The 16,798-nt window shown below is 34.8% G+C and overlaps 1 protein-coding gene across 1 annotated transcript in view; it reads left to right on the top strand.

Annotated features, from left to right (window-relative positions):
• LOC133202406 (uncharacterized) overlaps nt 1–15,154 on the top strand; it is a 44,026-nt gene extending 28,872 nt beyond the window's left edge. Inside the window, exons 4-9 of the mRNA XM_061338224.1 lie at nt 5,617–5,704; nt 7,356–10,656; nt 10,754–10,868; nt 10,976–11,138; nt 11,241–11,334; nt 11,432–15,154. Coding sequence (XP_061194208.1) covers nt 5,617–5,704; nt 7,356–10,656; nt 10,754–10,868; nt 10,976–11,138; nt 11,241–11,334; nt 11,432–11,593 — 3,923 coding nt within the window. The 3' untranslated portion in view covers nt 11,594–15,154. The remainder of the gene's footprint in view (nt 1–5,616; nt 5,705–7,355; nt 10,657–10,753; nt 10,869–10,975; nt 11,139–11,240; nt 11,335–11,431) is intronic.
• Nucleotides 15,155–16,798: the final 1,644 nt, after the last annotated feature.

The raw sequence follows: 16,798 nt of genomic DNA, 5'->3' as shown, positions 1-16,798 counted from the left end.
CATAGATATAAACAAAGAGTGGTAAATAAATTCTTGATCAAATGTGTCAATTTTTACGTTTCACTTGAAAAAAATCGTCTATTTCCGTTTGTTTTGAACTCTGTTTGTTCTTCAGAATTTTCATTTCTGTTTAAGTTTTTTATTCAGTATCAAAATATAATATCTCTTGGTCATTTATCAAATTTGAAAATCGTTAAATGTTAAATCAAAAATACTTAGTACACTCCAAAACCACATCGTAGCTATAAATATTATTTTGTTAGGGACAGATTCCTAATTAATTTCTTTCTTTTAAAATAATATGTTTGAATATTTAGACATTGTATTTGTTAATTTCAAATGTTATACATGTACATGTAATGAATACTGAACTAAAATCTTCTGTCGCTATGGTCGTTGTAAACTAGCGACACAAAGGGAAGTAAATCGAATTGCACGTCGTGCAGGCAAAACGAAAGTAGAAAGGAGGTCATGAATAAGTCTCCAAATTTTTCTACAGACATGCTACACGCAACCATCACTATCACTCATTCTTTTGCGAGTTTCCTCTCCTTATTTGAGCCATTAATGATTTTTTTTATCACGTTTGTTAAAATCTAAACTGTCGATACAGGATAGATCATTATAACGGGACAATAATTACCCCACGCGAGACTTCTCTAATGACCAGCGGGCACAGGTGAAAATAAGTGGCCGGATTAGAGGAGATAATTTGTACTAATTATGAGCAGTTCTTTAAATAGCGGCCGGTTTACAGAATAGGCAAGATCCGGATTGAACAACATTTATTAATATATTCGATCAGTGCATATTATCTATTCAAGATATATTACTAAAGTCAGGTACTCTTCACACAGTTGCTCCGACGAAAATAGTTCCATTCATGATCAGTAGATACAAGATTACAACAAATGTTAAGAATAATGATGTATATTTAATACGTTAAAAAAAAAACAAAATTAACGTAAAAAGATTTTAAGAAAATCATCTTTTCCCCGGAAAAGCAAATAAAAAGTTTTCATATTCCTACGCTCGCTGCCTCCTCAGTCTTTTTCCCGAAAATATATAGGTCATACTTCGATTGATAATGATAAATCTTTTCACCAGTTATATTACTGTCATTATTATTGTTCGTTCATTGCCTTATAATTTCTTTTGAATGGATATGTTAATCATTAACTGTGTGTTTTTTTCTCTCTTTCAATGAATAACGGAATGGTTATTATGGTTAAACACCTGCAATCGTAACCTCTCGGCAAAGCAATGTAATGTTCCGAGCTCGTCTGAAAGGATCTTCGCACGTGTGTAGACCTAGGCTATTTGGTCTTGCAAACACAGGTGTGTGCACCGCTAGAGACGCTTAGATCACGTAGACTGGGTATCAGTATTTGCTACGGAAATGAAGAAGTTTAGAACTATACACCAGTTTCATAAGAAGTGCAGGTTTTTTACTCAAGCCCTAAATTGGGCTAGAGGGGCTGAGTTATCTAAAACGAGACTAGGTCATCGATCTACTCAGTTTAAAAACACGAAAATATACTAAGTTTATCTTCAAAATTCTAAATCTATATTAAGTGTTAAATGTCGGATTCTTTCCTATGACGAAGGAATATTCAGTGATGCTCCATAGCCGCATCCGATCTCGCGCTTTCCTTTGCGTTTAACCACGGCCGTCAATGCATCTCTGGACAAGTTCATTGATTACAAGTTCATTCGTTCTAAAAGGTGACATGTTGACCATCTTTAACATCTGCCTATACTATGGGTGATAGTACTTTTTTGGCACAAAATTAAAAAATAAATTAAAATCTATCCTTGATAGATCTATAGTTTTGCTATTTAAAAAAAATGGGCTATCTTTGATAATCCATAACGACTTGAACTTGATTTGAATTTTTTTTTTTTTTTACAGAAGATTATATCATTGGAAAGTTAGATGGTACACATGTAGCACAGGCCAATATAGTACGCGGGATTTTTTTCGGAGCCCCCCCCCCCCCTTCACTTTGAAAACGTTGCTACAGGCCTGTAACATGCTATTTGGTTTAAATTTTCCTGAAAATGAACGAGGTGTTAAATACATTTTTAAAATTATACGATTAATTATATTTAGTCTATGTTCTATGTGAAATTAAAACTATTTTTAGCGACTTTGTGATAGTCACTACATGCATCTACATCTAACGTTATATATGAACATGCAGTTTGTTTCCTAGTACATGCATATTTTATTCAACAAAAGATGTTGAAACTCAGTAGCCTAAATATTTTGTCGTTTTAGGATATTTATGGCACTTTTATTATGACTTTCTACAGCTTGAGTATCTCTGACGTTTTGTCAGTAAATACTTGTTTTTTTATTAGAAATCATCTGAGCACAATGAAAATTCGAATAAATTAAAAGTCGAATATCTTGGATATGGGGTAACCCATATCTATTCTTGTTAAACATAAATTATAAAGAAAATTCAAGGGACTAAAGTATCACGCCGGACTGAACATCTGGATTCAACAAGTTTTACTGTATATGTTATTATGAATCACTTTAATGGGATTGTTGACTTTTAAATTTGGATGATTATAATTGATATGAATAACTCATGACACATTTTATCAGCATTTCTAAAGAACATTGATATTTAATTGAAGCATGCATTGAGTATTTAAAGTGAGTATATACATAGTTGATTTGAGTTACTGAGTTTCCCTAAAAATGACACAGATCACAAAGTCATTTGTCCTCTGGACAGTTGAAGTTCATTGGTGAATATTATCAATAAGCCCATGGATGAACAAAAAAAAAAAGGAAAAATTAACTCAAATTTAGCAAATTGGACAAGAACAAAAAATTTCATACCCCCCCTCCCCCCTTTTGAGAAAAGGGAACATACTAAGTTTACACCTGACTGGCAGTTGGTCTGTTGGTAAACCAAGTGTAGTCCAGTCAGTATTCCCTAAGGAGTAGATAGCCTCTATTGATTTTGAGATCACAAGTTGAAACTACTCTGGACACAGTAAAATATGGTCTCCTCAATATTTTGATAGCTCCTTGTTTTCAGTCTCAGTACACTGGTACCCCCTAAGGAGTATATGACCCCTATTGATTTTGAGGTCACGAGGTAAAGATATCTGCTCAATACATGTATCTTGAGAACCTTTTGCTTGAAAGAGATCAAACTTGGTACACTGGTACTCCCTATGGAGTAAATGACCCCTCTTTATTTGTAGGTCACAAGGTCAAATGTCAAGGGTCAAAAGGAACATCTTGAGAACCCTTCACCTGATAAAGATCAAACTTAGTATTTTGGTTGCCCCTTTCTAGTAGATAATCCATATTTTTCACTATCATAATAGTCATTCTTAATTTAAAGTTGATCTTTTTCATCCCTGCCACAATTGGGGCATATATGTTTCTTGTTTTCATATAAATGGGTCTTGGCTCCATTTCATTGCTGCAATATACCGGTATTTAAAATGAATGTACATGTATACATGAGTAAAAGTGTACAGTTTTTGTTCAACAAAAAATATTGAAGAAGAACCCACTATAAATTAAATAAATCACTTCAAATTAAAACAAAACAATTTTTAGCTCAGCTCGACGAAGTTGAGATGAGCTAATGCCATACCCCTGGCGTCGGCATTAGCGTCGGCGTCCCGGTTAAAGTTTTAGGAGCAAGTCCCATTCCCAAGTAACTATAAGCCCTACCTGGACCAAACTTGCATGGATGATGCATCTAGGGATGGACACTACCACACTTGCTTCAGATGCTGGATCTGACCTAGATTTTCCAGGTGATTGACCAAGCTAAAGTTTTTGGAGCAGGTCCATTCCCAAGGAATTATAAGCCCTCTCAGGACCAAACTTGCATGGATGATGCATCTAGGGATGGACACTACCACACTTGCTTCGGATGCTGGATCTGACCTAGATTTTCCAGATGATTGACCAGGTTAAAGTTTTTGGAGCAGGTCCATTCCCAAGTAACTATAAGCCCTACCTGGACCAGACTTGCATGGATGATGCATCAAAGGGATGGACACTACCATACTTGCTTCAGATGCTTGATCAGACCTCCATTTTCCAGATGAGTGACTAGTTTAAAGGTTTTGGAGCAGGTCTATTCCCAAGTGATTATTTAAGCCTTACCTTGACCAAACTTGCGTGGATAATGCATCTAGGGATGGACGCTACCACATTTGCTTCGGATGCTGGATCTGACCTAGATTTTCCAGATGAGTGACCAGGTTAAAGTTTTGGAACAGGTACCTAATTATCAGCTTACCTTGACCAAACTTGCATGGATGATGCATCTAGGGATGGACACTACCACACTTGCTTCAGATGCTTGATCTGACTTAGATTTTCCAGATGAGTGACCAGGTTAAAGTTTTTGGAGCAGGTCCATTCCCAAGAAATTATAAGCCTTACCTTGACCAAACTTGCATGGATGATGCATCTAGGGATGGACACTACCACACTTACTTCAGATGCTTGATCTGACCTAGATTTTCCAGATGAGTGACCAGGTTAAAGTTTTTGGAGCAGGTCCTTTCCCAAGAAATTATAAGCCTTACCTTGACCAAACTTGCATGGATGATGCATCTGGGGATAGATACTACTATACTTGTTTCGGAAGCTTGATCTGACCTAGATTTTCCAGATGAGTGACCAGGTTGAAGTTTTTGGAGCAGGTCCATTCCCAAGAAACTATAAGCCCTACCTGGACAAAATTTGCATGGATGATTCATCTAGGGATAGACACTATCATATTTGCTTCAGATGCTGGATCTGACCTAGATTTTCCAGATGAGTGACCAGGTTAAAGTTTTTGGAGCAGGTCCTTTCCCAAGAAATTATAAGCCTTACCTTGACCAAACTTGCATGGATGATGCATCTGGGGATAGATACTACTATACTTGTTTCGGAAGCTGGATCTGACCTAGATTTTCCAGATGAGTGACCAGGTTGAAGTTTTTGGAGCAGGTCCATTCCCAAGAAACTATAAGCCCTACCTGGACAAAATTTGCATGGATGATTCATCTAGGGATAGACACTATCATATTTGCTTCAGATGCTGGATCTGACCTAGATTTTCCAGATGAGTGACCAGGTTAAAGTTTTGGAACAGGTACCTAACTATCAGCTTACCTTGACCAAACTTGCATGGATGATGCATCTAGGGATGGACACTACCACACTTGCTTCAGATGCTTGATCTGACCTAGATTTTCCAGATGAGTGACGAGGTTAAAGTTTTTTGGAGCAGGTCCATGTAAGTCCTACCTGGACCAAAGTTGCATGGATGATGCATCTAGGGATGTACACTAACTAACCTGCTTCGGGTTCTGGATCTGACCTAGGTTTTCCACATGAGTGAATTTTAGCCATATTTTAACCAAATTAGCATGGATGATGATGTATCCAAAGATGGACACTTCCAGACTTGCTTTGGATTCTGAATCTAATATTGATGGATATTAATCTTGGGATGTACACTAACTAGGAAAAAAATATGATGTGAGATTTGCCTTCCTTATAGATAACATTCGTCGAGGTGAGCTTAGTAATCTTTGATTACCTTTGTTTATCAAAATATTTTGGTCTTTTCTTAGGGGGTGATGGTACAAACAGCCAAGAACAGACCACTAGTTCATCAGAGAGCGATTCCAGCAGCTCAGAACTTGAAGACCCAGCTGAAAGGTAGATGATTTATTCCTTATAAAGTCAAGGTGACACTTTATGAATCCTGGCCATTTAAGGTAAAAAAGTCATGAAAATAAGTATGTGTTTGATATTAGAAGATTGTGGATAACTTACCCAAAATTATAAAGAATAGAGTAGGCTAAGTCTGGTTTGGTCACCATGTCTTGCATGTATGGCATTAATTTAACATCTTTGGTCATGACTGATCAGTCCCAGTGTTTTGACACTACAGCCCGCTGATTTTCTAGCTATAGGCCAATGACAACTCGGTCTAAATATATTTATTTGATTAATATGTTCCCAATTGGTTATTTACGGTATCTCTTAACTATGATCATCAGTGTTTTCTGTATTTTTGACTACGTCAAGTATCTTCAGGATTTCAATCAACAAATATTTTTATTTCAATTAACGCTGATGTCGGACCTCTTACTATTTTTGTTATTCTCTTGCAGTTATTTCTCTTCAGAAATAGCATTTTAATTTTACTGAACAATACACTATGATATGAATTTATGTAATTCTTGTGAATTTTCCTTTGCACCCCACTTGATGTGTGACGCTAATCGATCATTAAAACTAATTGTTTGTTTGTTGTAGTCAGCATTCACATTGAAAACAGCATGTGCAGACTTTCCTAAGTTATGTAAATAATAAATGAAAATAGTAAATTATTATAAAAACAATAATAATGGAAATTCCTGTAATTCTGTTAATTAGGCTTGCTAATGACAGACTTTTGAATCTGAACCATTCCCAATCTATATATATCTCTATGCAGCTATTGGCACGTAAATTTTGCACAAATTCTTCAGTTTGTCAAGTATGAAAATTGCTTAGTAAGCATCAACTCTAAGAATTATTTGTACATTGAGAAATTAATCTAAACGGGAAAATGTATTTCAGACTTTTTTGAAAGCAAGTCAGCTATGTATTTATTTTTTTTTAATTTCTTGAATACAATGTGGCACAAGTAATGAAAAGTGAGTAATATTGAGTTATCGGTAGCTATACTAGTAAGAGTAGCCAATGATCTGCTGGGTGAAAAAAAGAATTTGGAATAAGATATTAAGGTCCTAAAACTCGAAATCATTCCAGAAAATTGAATTGTTAAGTGACTTGTTTTGGATCATCCTTCAAGGTCTAGTTGAAATGCAGCATATTTTAATTTTTTCTTTTATATCTAATAATTGATTAATCATAATTTAATCAATAATAATTAATCATTAATTATATCTAATAATTGAAGTGTTGAGTGTTCTTTAGTACATGTAAGTATCCGCTTTATTGGTTAAAAACCAATGCACATGTATATATAAATATATATGTACAGTGATTCTGAATGTCTTCAAAAATTCAAATGTGTCATTTTCTGTGCCATATTGTATAAAGTGAACACTTTTTACATAGAATGACTCTTAAAGGTTAAATTTGCCAATATATTGTCTGTCAAGAATCAATTAACACTGAAAAAGTCAACTGTATGTGATAATTTTTGTATCATTTATTCTGAATTAAAGAAATTTTTAAGGAAGTCTAAAGTAAAAATCAATATATACTTTCAGGTGTTAATTATAGTATGTATTTGTAATACATGTACACTATTTTGTGTGCCAGTGGTATAATAACTTATTTTATTGACCTACAGATATTATGCAGCCTTCCCTGCCTTACATGGAAAAGATCAACTCACCACACCCACAGACTCCCAAAGTGTATGGAAGAACAACCCAATTACCAAGCCAAAACCCAGCCAAACAGATGAAGGAATAATTCAGAAGGACCTAGCTCCAGAAAACCAACAAAGAGAGCAGATATCAACCCAAACCCAGTCCAGGAAAAAGAAAAAACAAACTGTCAGGAAACTGCACATGAGAAAAACACCATCCAAAAAGGAAGATACTAATCATGGAGTCTGTCGCTTCCTTAGCTTGCCAAATGGAAGTCTTAATATTGAAAAGACTGATGCCCAGGCCCATTCTTTACAGGACAAGGAGCTTTGCTCTCAAGTTGAGTGTATGCTGAAGGAAATCTTACTACAGAAGGAAGAACAGGCTTTGAAAACTCCAGCTTTTTGTAACCAAAAGATGCCTTGTCCTGAAGAGAAAATAAGAAAGCCAACAAATGCAGAAGGAGCAGAAATTGCTGCAGGAAATAGTCCAAGAGACACAGATGGGTCAGTAAGTCCAGAGCTGCAGGAGGATGACTCTTGGTACACTCAACCAATAGACATCTTGTTCACAACTGAGGAACCGCGTCAGCGTCTGTACAAACGAAACAACAGTAGTTCTGCCTCACCTCTCCAACAGAAGTCTGGTAGTAATAGTCCAGTTAGTCCAGATGGTGGTCTCATGCAGCAGTCTTTTGTGGATGACAATTTCTTTTTTCCATACTCCACTTCAAACTCCAGTGAAACTGGTTTTTCCAACACATTTTCTGCTGAACTGTCACATTCTATGTTTAACCAATCTGAGCCTGAAGCAATACCAAACCCAGACACAGTTTTGAATCCAGATGAGTGTGGGTTTCCTGTCTTCTCTCCATATGATAATCTTCCTCAAACAACACCTACAAGTGAGAAAGAGGAAAGCTTAATTGATAGGTGCTTGACAGACAGTTGCATGGAAAATAATATGCCCAACAGTGTAAGTTTAACAACTATCAGTGACCTGGAGGATTTAAACAAAGGAATTGAAGATTTGGAACTAGATGAGAGTTTGGCATCATCAGAAAATTTACTGGAGCATCAAGACATTGAACAAATTATAAATACTGCAAACCATCAAGATGTGAACTGCTGGAATAACAACTTGCAAAGTTTTGACAGTTTCCTTCCTTCAACTGTAGCATCAACTTGGCCATCAAAAGTTCTGGTGGATGATTTGATGCCAGATGTTTGCTGGGATGAAAGAAATGAAGATTACACCGCAGATTTTTACAATCATTTAAAGTATGGGAAGATCTGGCAAGTATGGGATGTGAATTATCAAAAGATTACTGGTACCTATTCTGGTCCTTTGAAGAATCCACTACACACTTGCTGGAGTGACTGTGGATTGTTTGGTATGTCTTCTTGCTGGGATTACCCTGGTGAACAGTCTGACATTTGGGGAAGCTATGGTTTATTTCCAAATTCTAGTACCTGGGGAGATTATGGGAAACTGAAAGATTCCTATGGAAAAGATTTGATAAAAGAGGACTTAAGCTTAGTGGAGACATCAGAAGATGTGGATCTGCTTGAAGACCCTTGTAATCCAATAGTAATGGTTGATGTGGATCAAGATTCTGTGGTTTGTCAGCTAGAGAACCAGAATAGTGAATTGATCCCCCAAATTCAGTTTGATCTTGTCTCTGAGGTTGGTAGTGAGTACGACAATGTTCTGTCAGATGGAGAAAATGATCAACTCAGTAACAGTGAAGATGATCAAAGTTTTTCTAGAAATCTCTCTTATGGTGATTTCCAGACAATGTGGTCCATGGCTGAGCATTCAACACCAAAGAAATTTTACCTGTCACGAAGCTTTGAACTGGTGCCCTCGGAGGGATCGGCATTTGTTGATGTTGTTCCAAAGAAGATTCACCATGTGCAAAGTGAGCCCATCCTAGTAAGCCAAGAGATGGAGTCATTGACCACAAGTTCAACTAGCAAAAAACGAAGTTGTAAGTCAGATTCCAGTTCACCTGAAGAACATCTGTACTTTTCTCAGAAGACTCACTTTCAACCCATTCAGTCCCCAGTTGTTCAGAATACTGGATCTACTTACAATTTGAGGGACTTGTTTGGTGGTTATGCTCCTTCGAAGACACCATACCAGAAATTCCAGACAGCTACAGACGATGAAGGTGATGATGATGAAGAAACTTTTGTTCCAATGTTCAAGATTCGAAAGGATCAGGATAAGTACATACAGACAGGTGCAAGTTTGGATAGTGATGATGAGAAAGAGCCAAAAGAGGGAAGTGAAGAAAAAATTGGTCTGTTTGAAAATGAAGGAGAGGTCTTTGATCTATTTGGATATGTTGAAAATTTGACTGAATCCTCAGAATCAACACCGAGAAATCTTTTGGATTGTGTCAACAACTGTGTAGATTCAGGGTATGAGGATTTAGATCAGCATGCTCAAGAGAGAGAAGAAGCAGAGAGGGTTGGTTTTTATAGAGGTCCTACAGTGAATAAGAAGGTGGATCCATGGTCTATGGAATATGGATTTTATCCAAAGCAGAACATGTGCTCATGTGGGGAGTTGGCTAATGAGGAAAATTGGTTGTCAAATGTGTGCAGGGATTTAAGCACAGGAAACTCGCTGCTTGATTATTCAAAACAGAATGTATGTTCTTGTGGCAAAAGGCTGGTGGTCAGAGATGGGAAGACAAACACCCGCAGGGATGCTACTGTCTCCAAACCACCTGTCCATCAATGGGTCATTCAGGAGGCCTGGGGACTGGATCCTGGGAGTGAAGGTCAACAAGAGGCAGCCTTAAGTCACAGTATTTGGAGCAGTGGGCATGAAGACGGAGCATTTTCTGAAATGTTCTACTACCCAGGACATGAGGAAGAATCTGCTACAGAACAGTACAAGCTGGATGACAATTCTGCTTCCAAGCTGGATGACCATTCTGAAGAAAATGAAAACAGTGTCTTTGATTTTAACCAGGATATGGTCCATGAGGAGAAGGAAAGCAAGTACAAAATTGGCAATATGAAGAAAACTGACCAGTCTAATTCATACATAGCAGATTCTGATCCATACGGCCAATCGTTTATGGAGATGACCTCTTACTTTGGAGATGGTATTTCAGATGCTAGCAAGGCCAGACCTGATCAACAATGTGCTGGTCAACTAGATAAAGAGAATCATCCACCAGAGAATGACTCTGACATTGTCAAAGTCAAACTGGTCATCAAAAAGGGAAAGAAGAAACAGGACTTTGAGAATTTGGACACTCATGTAAGTTCCTGTTCTCTTATTACTTTATCAATTTCTGAAGATTTATAATTAGATTTTGTCACGTATTTTGAACTTCATCTCTTTTATCATTTTGCAGCCACCTCTGTTTATGCCCATGCCTGTGGCTGCTGTGTACTCGTGTGAGTTGGAGCATGCCTGGATGAATAACATGGAGGTGGAATGTCTCTTCCCACAGTCCTTAAATGTGAAAGGTAAAAGAATATATAGAATTTTTGAAGTCAGAATTTTGAGGACAGAAGGTTTCGATTTCTTAAACATTTGATGTAATGATAATACATGTTCTTTTGCATAATTACAGGAAAGAAAAAGCCCTGTACCTTTTTCTTGGAAGGAAACTGTCGACGTACAGACTGCAAATTTGCTCATGATCTGTCCCACATTACCTGTCGCTTTTGGGAGGAAGGAGACTGTTTTAAGGGAGAGTTATGTCCCTTCCTTCATGGATACAGTCCATATGCAAGGTAAATACAAATTTTTTGTAAGTTAAATATGAATTACTGGCAGAAATGAACTGACCAATGATGTAGAAAAAGATACTATTGGATTTGACGTGTCTCTTTAAGGAAATCAAAACAACATGCATCTGAAAGGAGAGATTTGAAGCCATTCAAGTATCAAGCAGAAGATTTCCCCAACTTGACAAAAACTGAATCTAAGGTACTGTGCCTTTTTCTCATTTAGTGAAAATGAGAAAAATTACATTTATGGTAATTGTTAAGAGAAATGTCAACTTTTGTTTTTGATTTGTTTTCAGGGAGACAGATGTAAAAAAGACAAGTACAACAAACTGAATAAATACAAAGCCTCTAAGACTCAGCTGAGGACACAGATAAATAAAAAACTACAAAAGAATAATGTTGTACAAGAGGAGGCAGAAAACCTTCCCAAGAAACTGAAACAAAAGGGCTCGCAGTAAAATATTCCAGAGAGGTGAAATAAGGGGGCCCTCATATTAGAGGAGCACCTGGAGGATGTGAAAAGTTGACCCAGTTTAATGGAAGTGTCCCCCTAGTGGGTACTCCCATTAAAGTGCGGGCTTGTGTAGAATCTAGTCAGGAGTATTAAATTTGTAGATGGAGACTAGGCATCTTTTGTTTCATTTCGAAATGAAAATAATTTGTGTTAGTATTCTGCACATCTTTATTATGAGTTACCTAGTGTCATGGTTTATCATAAAAATTATTTCATTTTTTCCCTCTCTCTCTCAGAGGTTTAGACATGGGTGTGTAAATTTTTTAAAATTTGTTTTGCAATACTAATAAGTAAAACTGACAGTTTTTCATAACAAATATCTCATTCATGGCCTCCTAAGAGTCTGTTTTGCGAATACCACTATATACAAGGGAATTTGATGTATAAATTACCTGTTTTGAAATTCTAAGGACTATAAAAATTGAATGACACAATGAAGGTTTTGATAAAATAAATTAGAATATAGTTTTGATAATTATACATTATTTAAGAGGATTTTTCAAATTTGGTATTCATTAATGCATCAGTCCTCTGATATTTTCAATAATTTTAGATGTGATCGTAATTTTTATTATTATTATTTTTTTAAAAGTTCTGGGAAATTCAAGATTTAGAATATAAAAAAATGTCTACACGTTGAATCCTCTAAAATCCAGTAAAGTTCATGTATTTGCCAAGATTAATATGTAGAAATGTGTTGTATTTGATAAGCTAATGTCATGTTCTATAATTATTATATAAGGAAGATAATTTGGTAGACAAACATGGTATGAAAAATACAGTTCTTTATATATACATTGTATATAGAAATCCCTGTCACATTTGTTTTTAATGGGATGAGAACAAAGAAAATGGCCCATGTGTGAAAGGTTGCTGATATAAAATAAAACTTTTTAAAAAAAATTGTGTAGGGAAGTGAAGAAAGAAAACTCAAAATTAAGCAATTGTGTGAATGTTTAATAAAAGAGGATGTGATTCGGTAAAAATTTGTTTAAAAGTCAGCAGCAGAATGCATGTGTAATGATGTATGAATGTGTGAGGATGAAAATTGATTTGCCTGAAATGGCCACAAGATCCTGAAAGATGCGTGAGTGATGATAGGTTTGATTAAAAAGATTTAAATACATGTAAAACAAATATCAATGCATATGTTAATACTATATACAATGTAATTGAATTTGCATAAGATTTTTATATGAAATTGAAAAACAAAAACCTCAGCCAAAGAAAATCCCTCTCTCCTTCAAACTGAGGAAGAATATAAGGATATGAAGGGTGTTCTGTTTCTTCAGATTTACAATTTGATTGATGAAATTATTTTGTACTTCTCTAGAAATTAGCCATCGTCAAAGCAACAGTAAACAAAAACTATGTCCGGTTGGTGTGTAAATGATAAAATCAATTTTTTATGTCCAGAGATATGAGTAATAAATGAATGATTGCTTGACAAGTGGAAGTGAAAAGTGTTGGGAGGAGAAAGGGCCTTAAGTCTACCATCATTGTATTTACAGACTTGTGAAATAGAAAATGATACAGCAGAAAGGCTGTACACACATGAAATGATAAAACGTGTATGATACATAACGTATCAAATTTATGTAGAAGAGTCGATCACAAGTTTATTTTTTTTTTTTTCAGTAATAATCTGTACAGATTGTTTACATGCCATTTAGAGGGAAGTAATTGATGATTGATTGCCTATTGTATAAATGTTTGATATTTGTGAGGCAATTAAGCTGATCTTGAGCTCGAATTTGTCCAGCGTTCAGCAAAAATGGAACTATACTCACTAAAAGCTAAACACAAAAGCAATTCCTACCAGCAAATGCACATTATTTTTGGGTGTTTGTTTGAGTTGGCTAGAGAACTTTAAGTATAGCAAGTACATTGTACATTATCAGTAATGTTGGACAGACAAATTAAAGTAATGTAGATGCTTTTTGATGCAGTCGACTTGCCAAACTTATAATTTTAATCAGCAAGTATGTCTTGATTATGAAATTCATGAGAAATAAGGAAAAACTAAATGGTGAATATTTTGTATGCATATATATTGTAATCAGAATACTTTGAAATTTTGGAAGTCAAATGTTGCAAATAACTCATAAAGATGTTCATAAATCATTTAAGATAAAAGATAAAACATGGAAGAAAATGAATTTTAAACTACAGGGGTATACGTAAGTCTTTTCTTAGTTTGGTATCTTGTTATTTTCGACACCCATTAGATCCCAAGCTTGAGTGTGAAATCTATAGATAAGTGATTTAAAAATATTTTGTAAGAAGGGTATTAAGTGATTTAAAAATATTTTGTAAGAAGGGTATTTTTTTTTTTTAACTTTACAGATTGATCAACCAGATTTATATGGCAGTAGATGTTTCTTGGTTATTGTGCTGGGTATTAGAAAATATATTAAGGACCCTCTATATATTATTTAATGGATTTTTTTTTTTAAAGACATTTAGAAAATTATTTGTTATAAAGGTGTAAAAATTGAGTGTATTTCATTTTCAACATGGATACCTGCCATTGATCCCCAAGAAAAATGTTCAAAGACGAGAAAATTTTGATAAACAGAAATCACTTAAATGAGGAAAATCATGCAAATGTGCTTAATTAAGTCATTTTGGCCCACTAAAATGTTAAGAATGCTTGAATTGATAAGAAATTGAGTTATCCACAATTTTTTTTTTTTTTTTTTTATCTAAAGGCAGATCACTCTAGCTGTACCACAGAATTGGAACTCTATAGTTTGCAGTGTTCAAAGGGTTCTTGACACAGTGAAATAAAAAAAATCTTGGTTCGTTGCGCATGATTAGGTGAGGGAATGTTTTTAGGTATCTGTCCACAGATTTGTTCTGGTGTAACATTTACACATTTTCAGTATGCCATATACCCAACAGAATGAAATGCTTATATTTCTTGTCATTTATTTATGGGGAATATAGTCTCAGATTACCAGACTAAGTTAATCTGTAAAATCAGTTATAATTTACAGTGATGAACAATTGATACTAATATGTATTCTGATTTGCTTAGTCTATGCATATGTTGTGTAGATAATCACAATACTGCATCATTGAAGGTTCCACTTTTATTCATGTTAAAAAAATATTCATATTTATGTTTTTAGTGTGTCTGGCTACCTTATGAGATGCATGTCATAAACCCTTATTTTCAGTTTTCATCAAAGAACATTTTGATTTATGTCATCTGGGATATTATACTCCATTGACATGTTCATGTAATATCATTTTGCATATGTGAGATTTTCTCAGTTTGCAAAGCAAAAATTGTTTTTAAAAAAAATTTAAAGAAAATTCATTTCATTATTTATTACAATTCATATTCAAAATCTACCATTTTCCCTTCATTTCTTTTGCAATAATTGCATTTTCAGTCAAGAATTTAACAATTCTTGACTGTCCATGTCAATTATCTCCCTTTCTTTCATTCCATCTTTTTAGAAAAATAAAACTATTTATTTTAATGAGTACATGTATATGAATATAAACTGTTTGACTAAAGTTCTTCAAAGTTGAACATTGAATTATTTTTTAGTTTATTTAGATATTTAAGACACTAATGATTAAAGAAAAGAATTTCTATGCATTTTTGAAAAAAAATCTGAAATGTTAAATATATTGGTGATTATACCTCATTTTGATAAAGCTTTTGTACTAATAATTTTAAATGATAACTTTTCATTAAATCATTTATTTTGAGATACAGTGTATATAGCTACTGGTTTGTCAATTCTAATTCAGGCTTTTTGTTGAGAATTCTAGTATTGTAGTATTATAGTGATGAGCTAAAACCACCAGCATCATCTAAACAGGAGAGCTGTATACACTGTACCTAAGCTTAATTGTTTTATTTGTGGAAAGCTAGAACAATTTACTGCAAAGTACTTAGCTGAATGTTGTATTAATAGAATTGATTTTCCAAGTAAGGGGGAAGACCCCTAAAAGAACATAAAGTTTTTTAAAAATGAAAATCTACATTACTGAATTGGGTAATTAAAGATCTTAGAGAATTTTTATGGCTTATTTTACCACCACAGGCCATATGTTTTGACTGAGTAGATATTTGTTTGAAATATTTCTTTGTGGTGTGTGTTGCCTTTACAGAGATTCTGAGATGCAATGATCCCAGAATGTCGGTGTAAAAATGTTTGAAAGTATACATCACTGTTTGGGTAAAGATGAATACTGTACATCATCTAAGGATTATCTTTACTGAAATAAAGTTTATGGAAATGAGGTGATGTCTCCTTCTTTTCTTATTAACTGGAACTATCAGACTATATTTGTGCTTTTATGTGACATCGTTACATTATGAATGATTGGAATTGAGATAGTTACATGTACATTTGAAAGAAGAAAGTCGCTAATTTTGTAAAGTTTGAAAGTTGTCAAAATTGAAATATACGTTACAAAAATCTTTATACACTCCATCCCCTGCAAATAAAGGAGGGGGGGGGGCAGGAAAATAGGATTTGCTTTGTCTGTCTGTCTGTGTAATTGTGTTCATACCTTGACTTTGTAATGGAAAAAAATTAGATCATGCTTTACAGAATTTGCTTGTAACTTTATGTTCTTACCATGACTCAGTCATTTGGGCAAGTTCAAGGTCACTATCAGAAAAAGTCTGGTCCATAATTAGATCTTCTGAGCCAAAGGCGCAAAGAGCTAATGCTATGGCCATTTGTGTGATGTTCGTAAACTTTTAGAATATGGGCCATATCTCAAGAACTCCTTGGCCAATTGTCGGATTTGTCACAGGTTATCCTTGGCCCAAAGGCTCCCATTTTTACTAAAACTAGGGTTGTGACCTTTAAACAAGGGGAGATAATAAGGTAAATAAAACCAAAAGTACTGGTTGCTAAAAAATCTCAGTTCATCACCAAGGATGAGGATATGTTGTAGATTAAATATTGTTCAAGGCATCACCCTGAGGCAAAGGGCGTGGTCTCAAGGTCACTTCAAAGTTGACCAAAAATTACATTTTATTAAAATGCTGATATTTTGCTTACTATAAGGACTAGGATCATCAAATCTTCTAAGGACCTCGTATCATGTTAAATCAAAAGCAGGTCATGGTGACCTACTTTTTAAATTTTGCGGCCATTCTTTTTCAAAATGATTG

The sequence above is a fragment of the Saccostrea echinata genome, unplaced genomic scaffold (assembly GCF_033153115.1).
Source record: "Saccostrea echinata isolate AGI-Se365-2 ecotype Australia unplaced genomic scaffold, CSIRO_AGI_Sech_v1 ptg000047l, whole genome shotgun sequence".
Lineage (NCBI taxonomy): Eukaryota > Metazoa > Mollusca > Bivalvia > Ostreida > Ostreidae > Saccostrea > Saccostrea echinata.
Note: the sequence above shows the minus strand (reverse complement) of the source record. Positions and strands in the feature narration are given on the sequence as shown.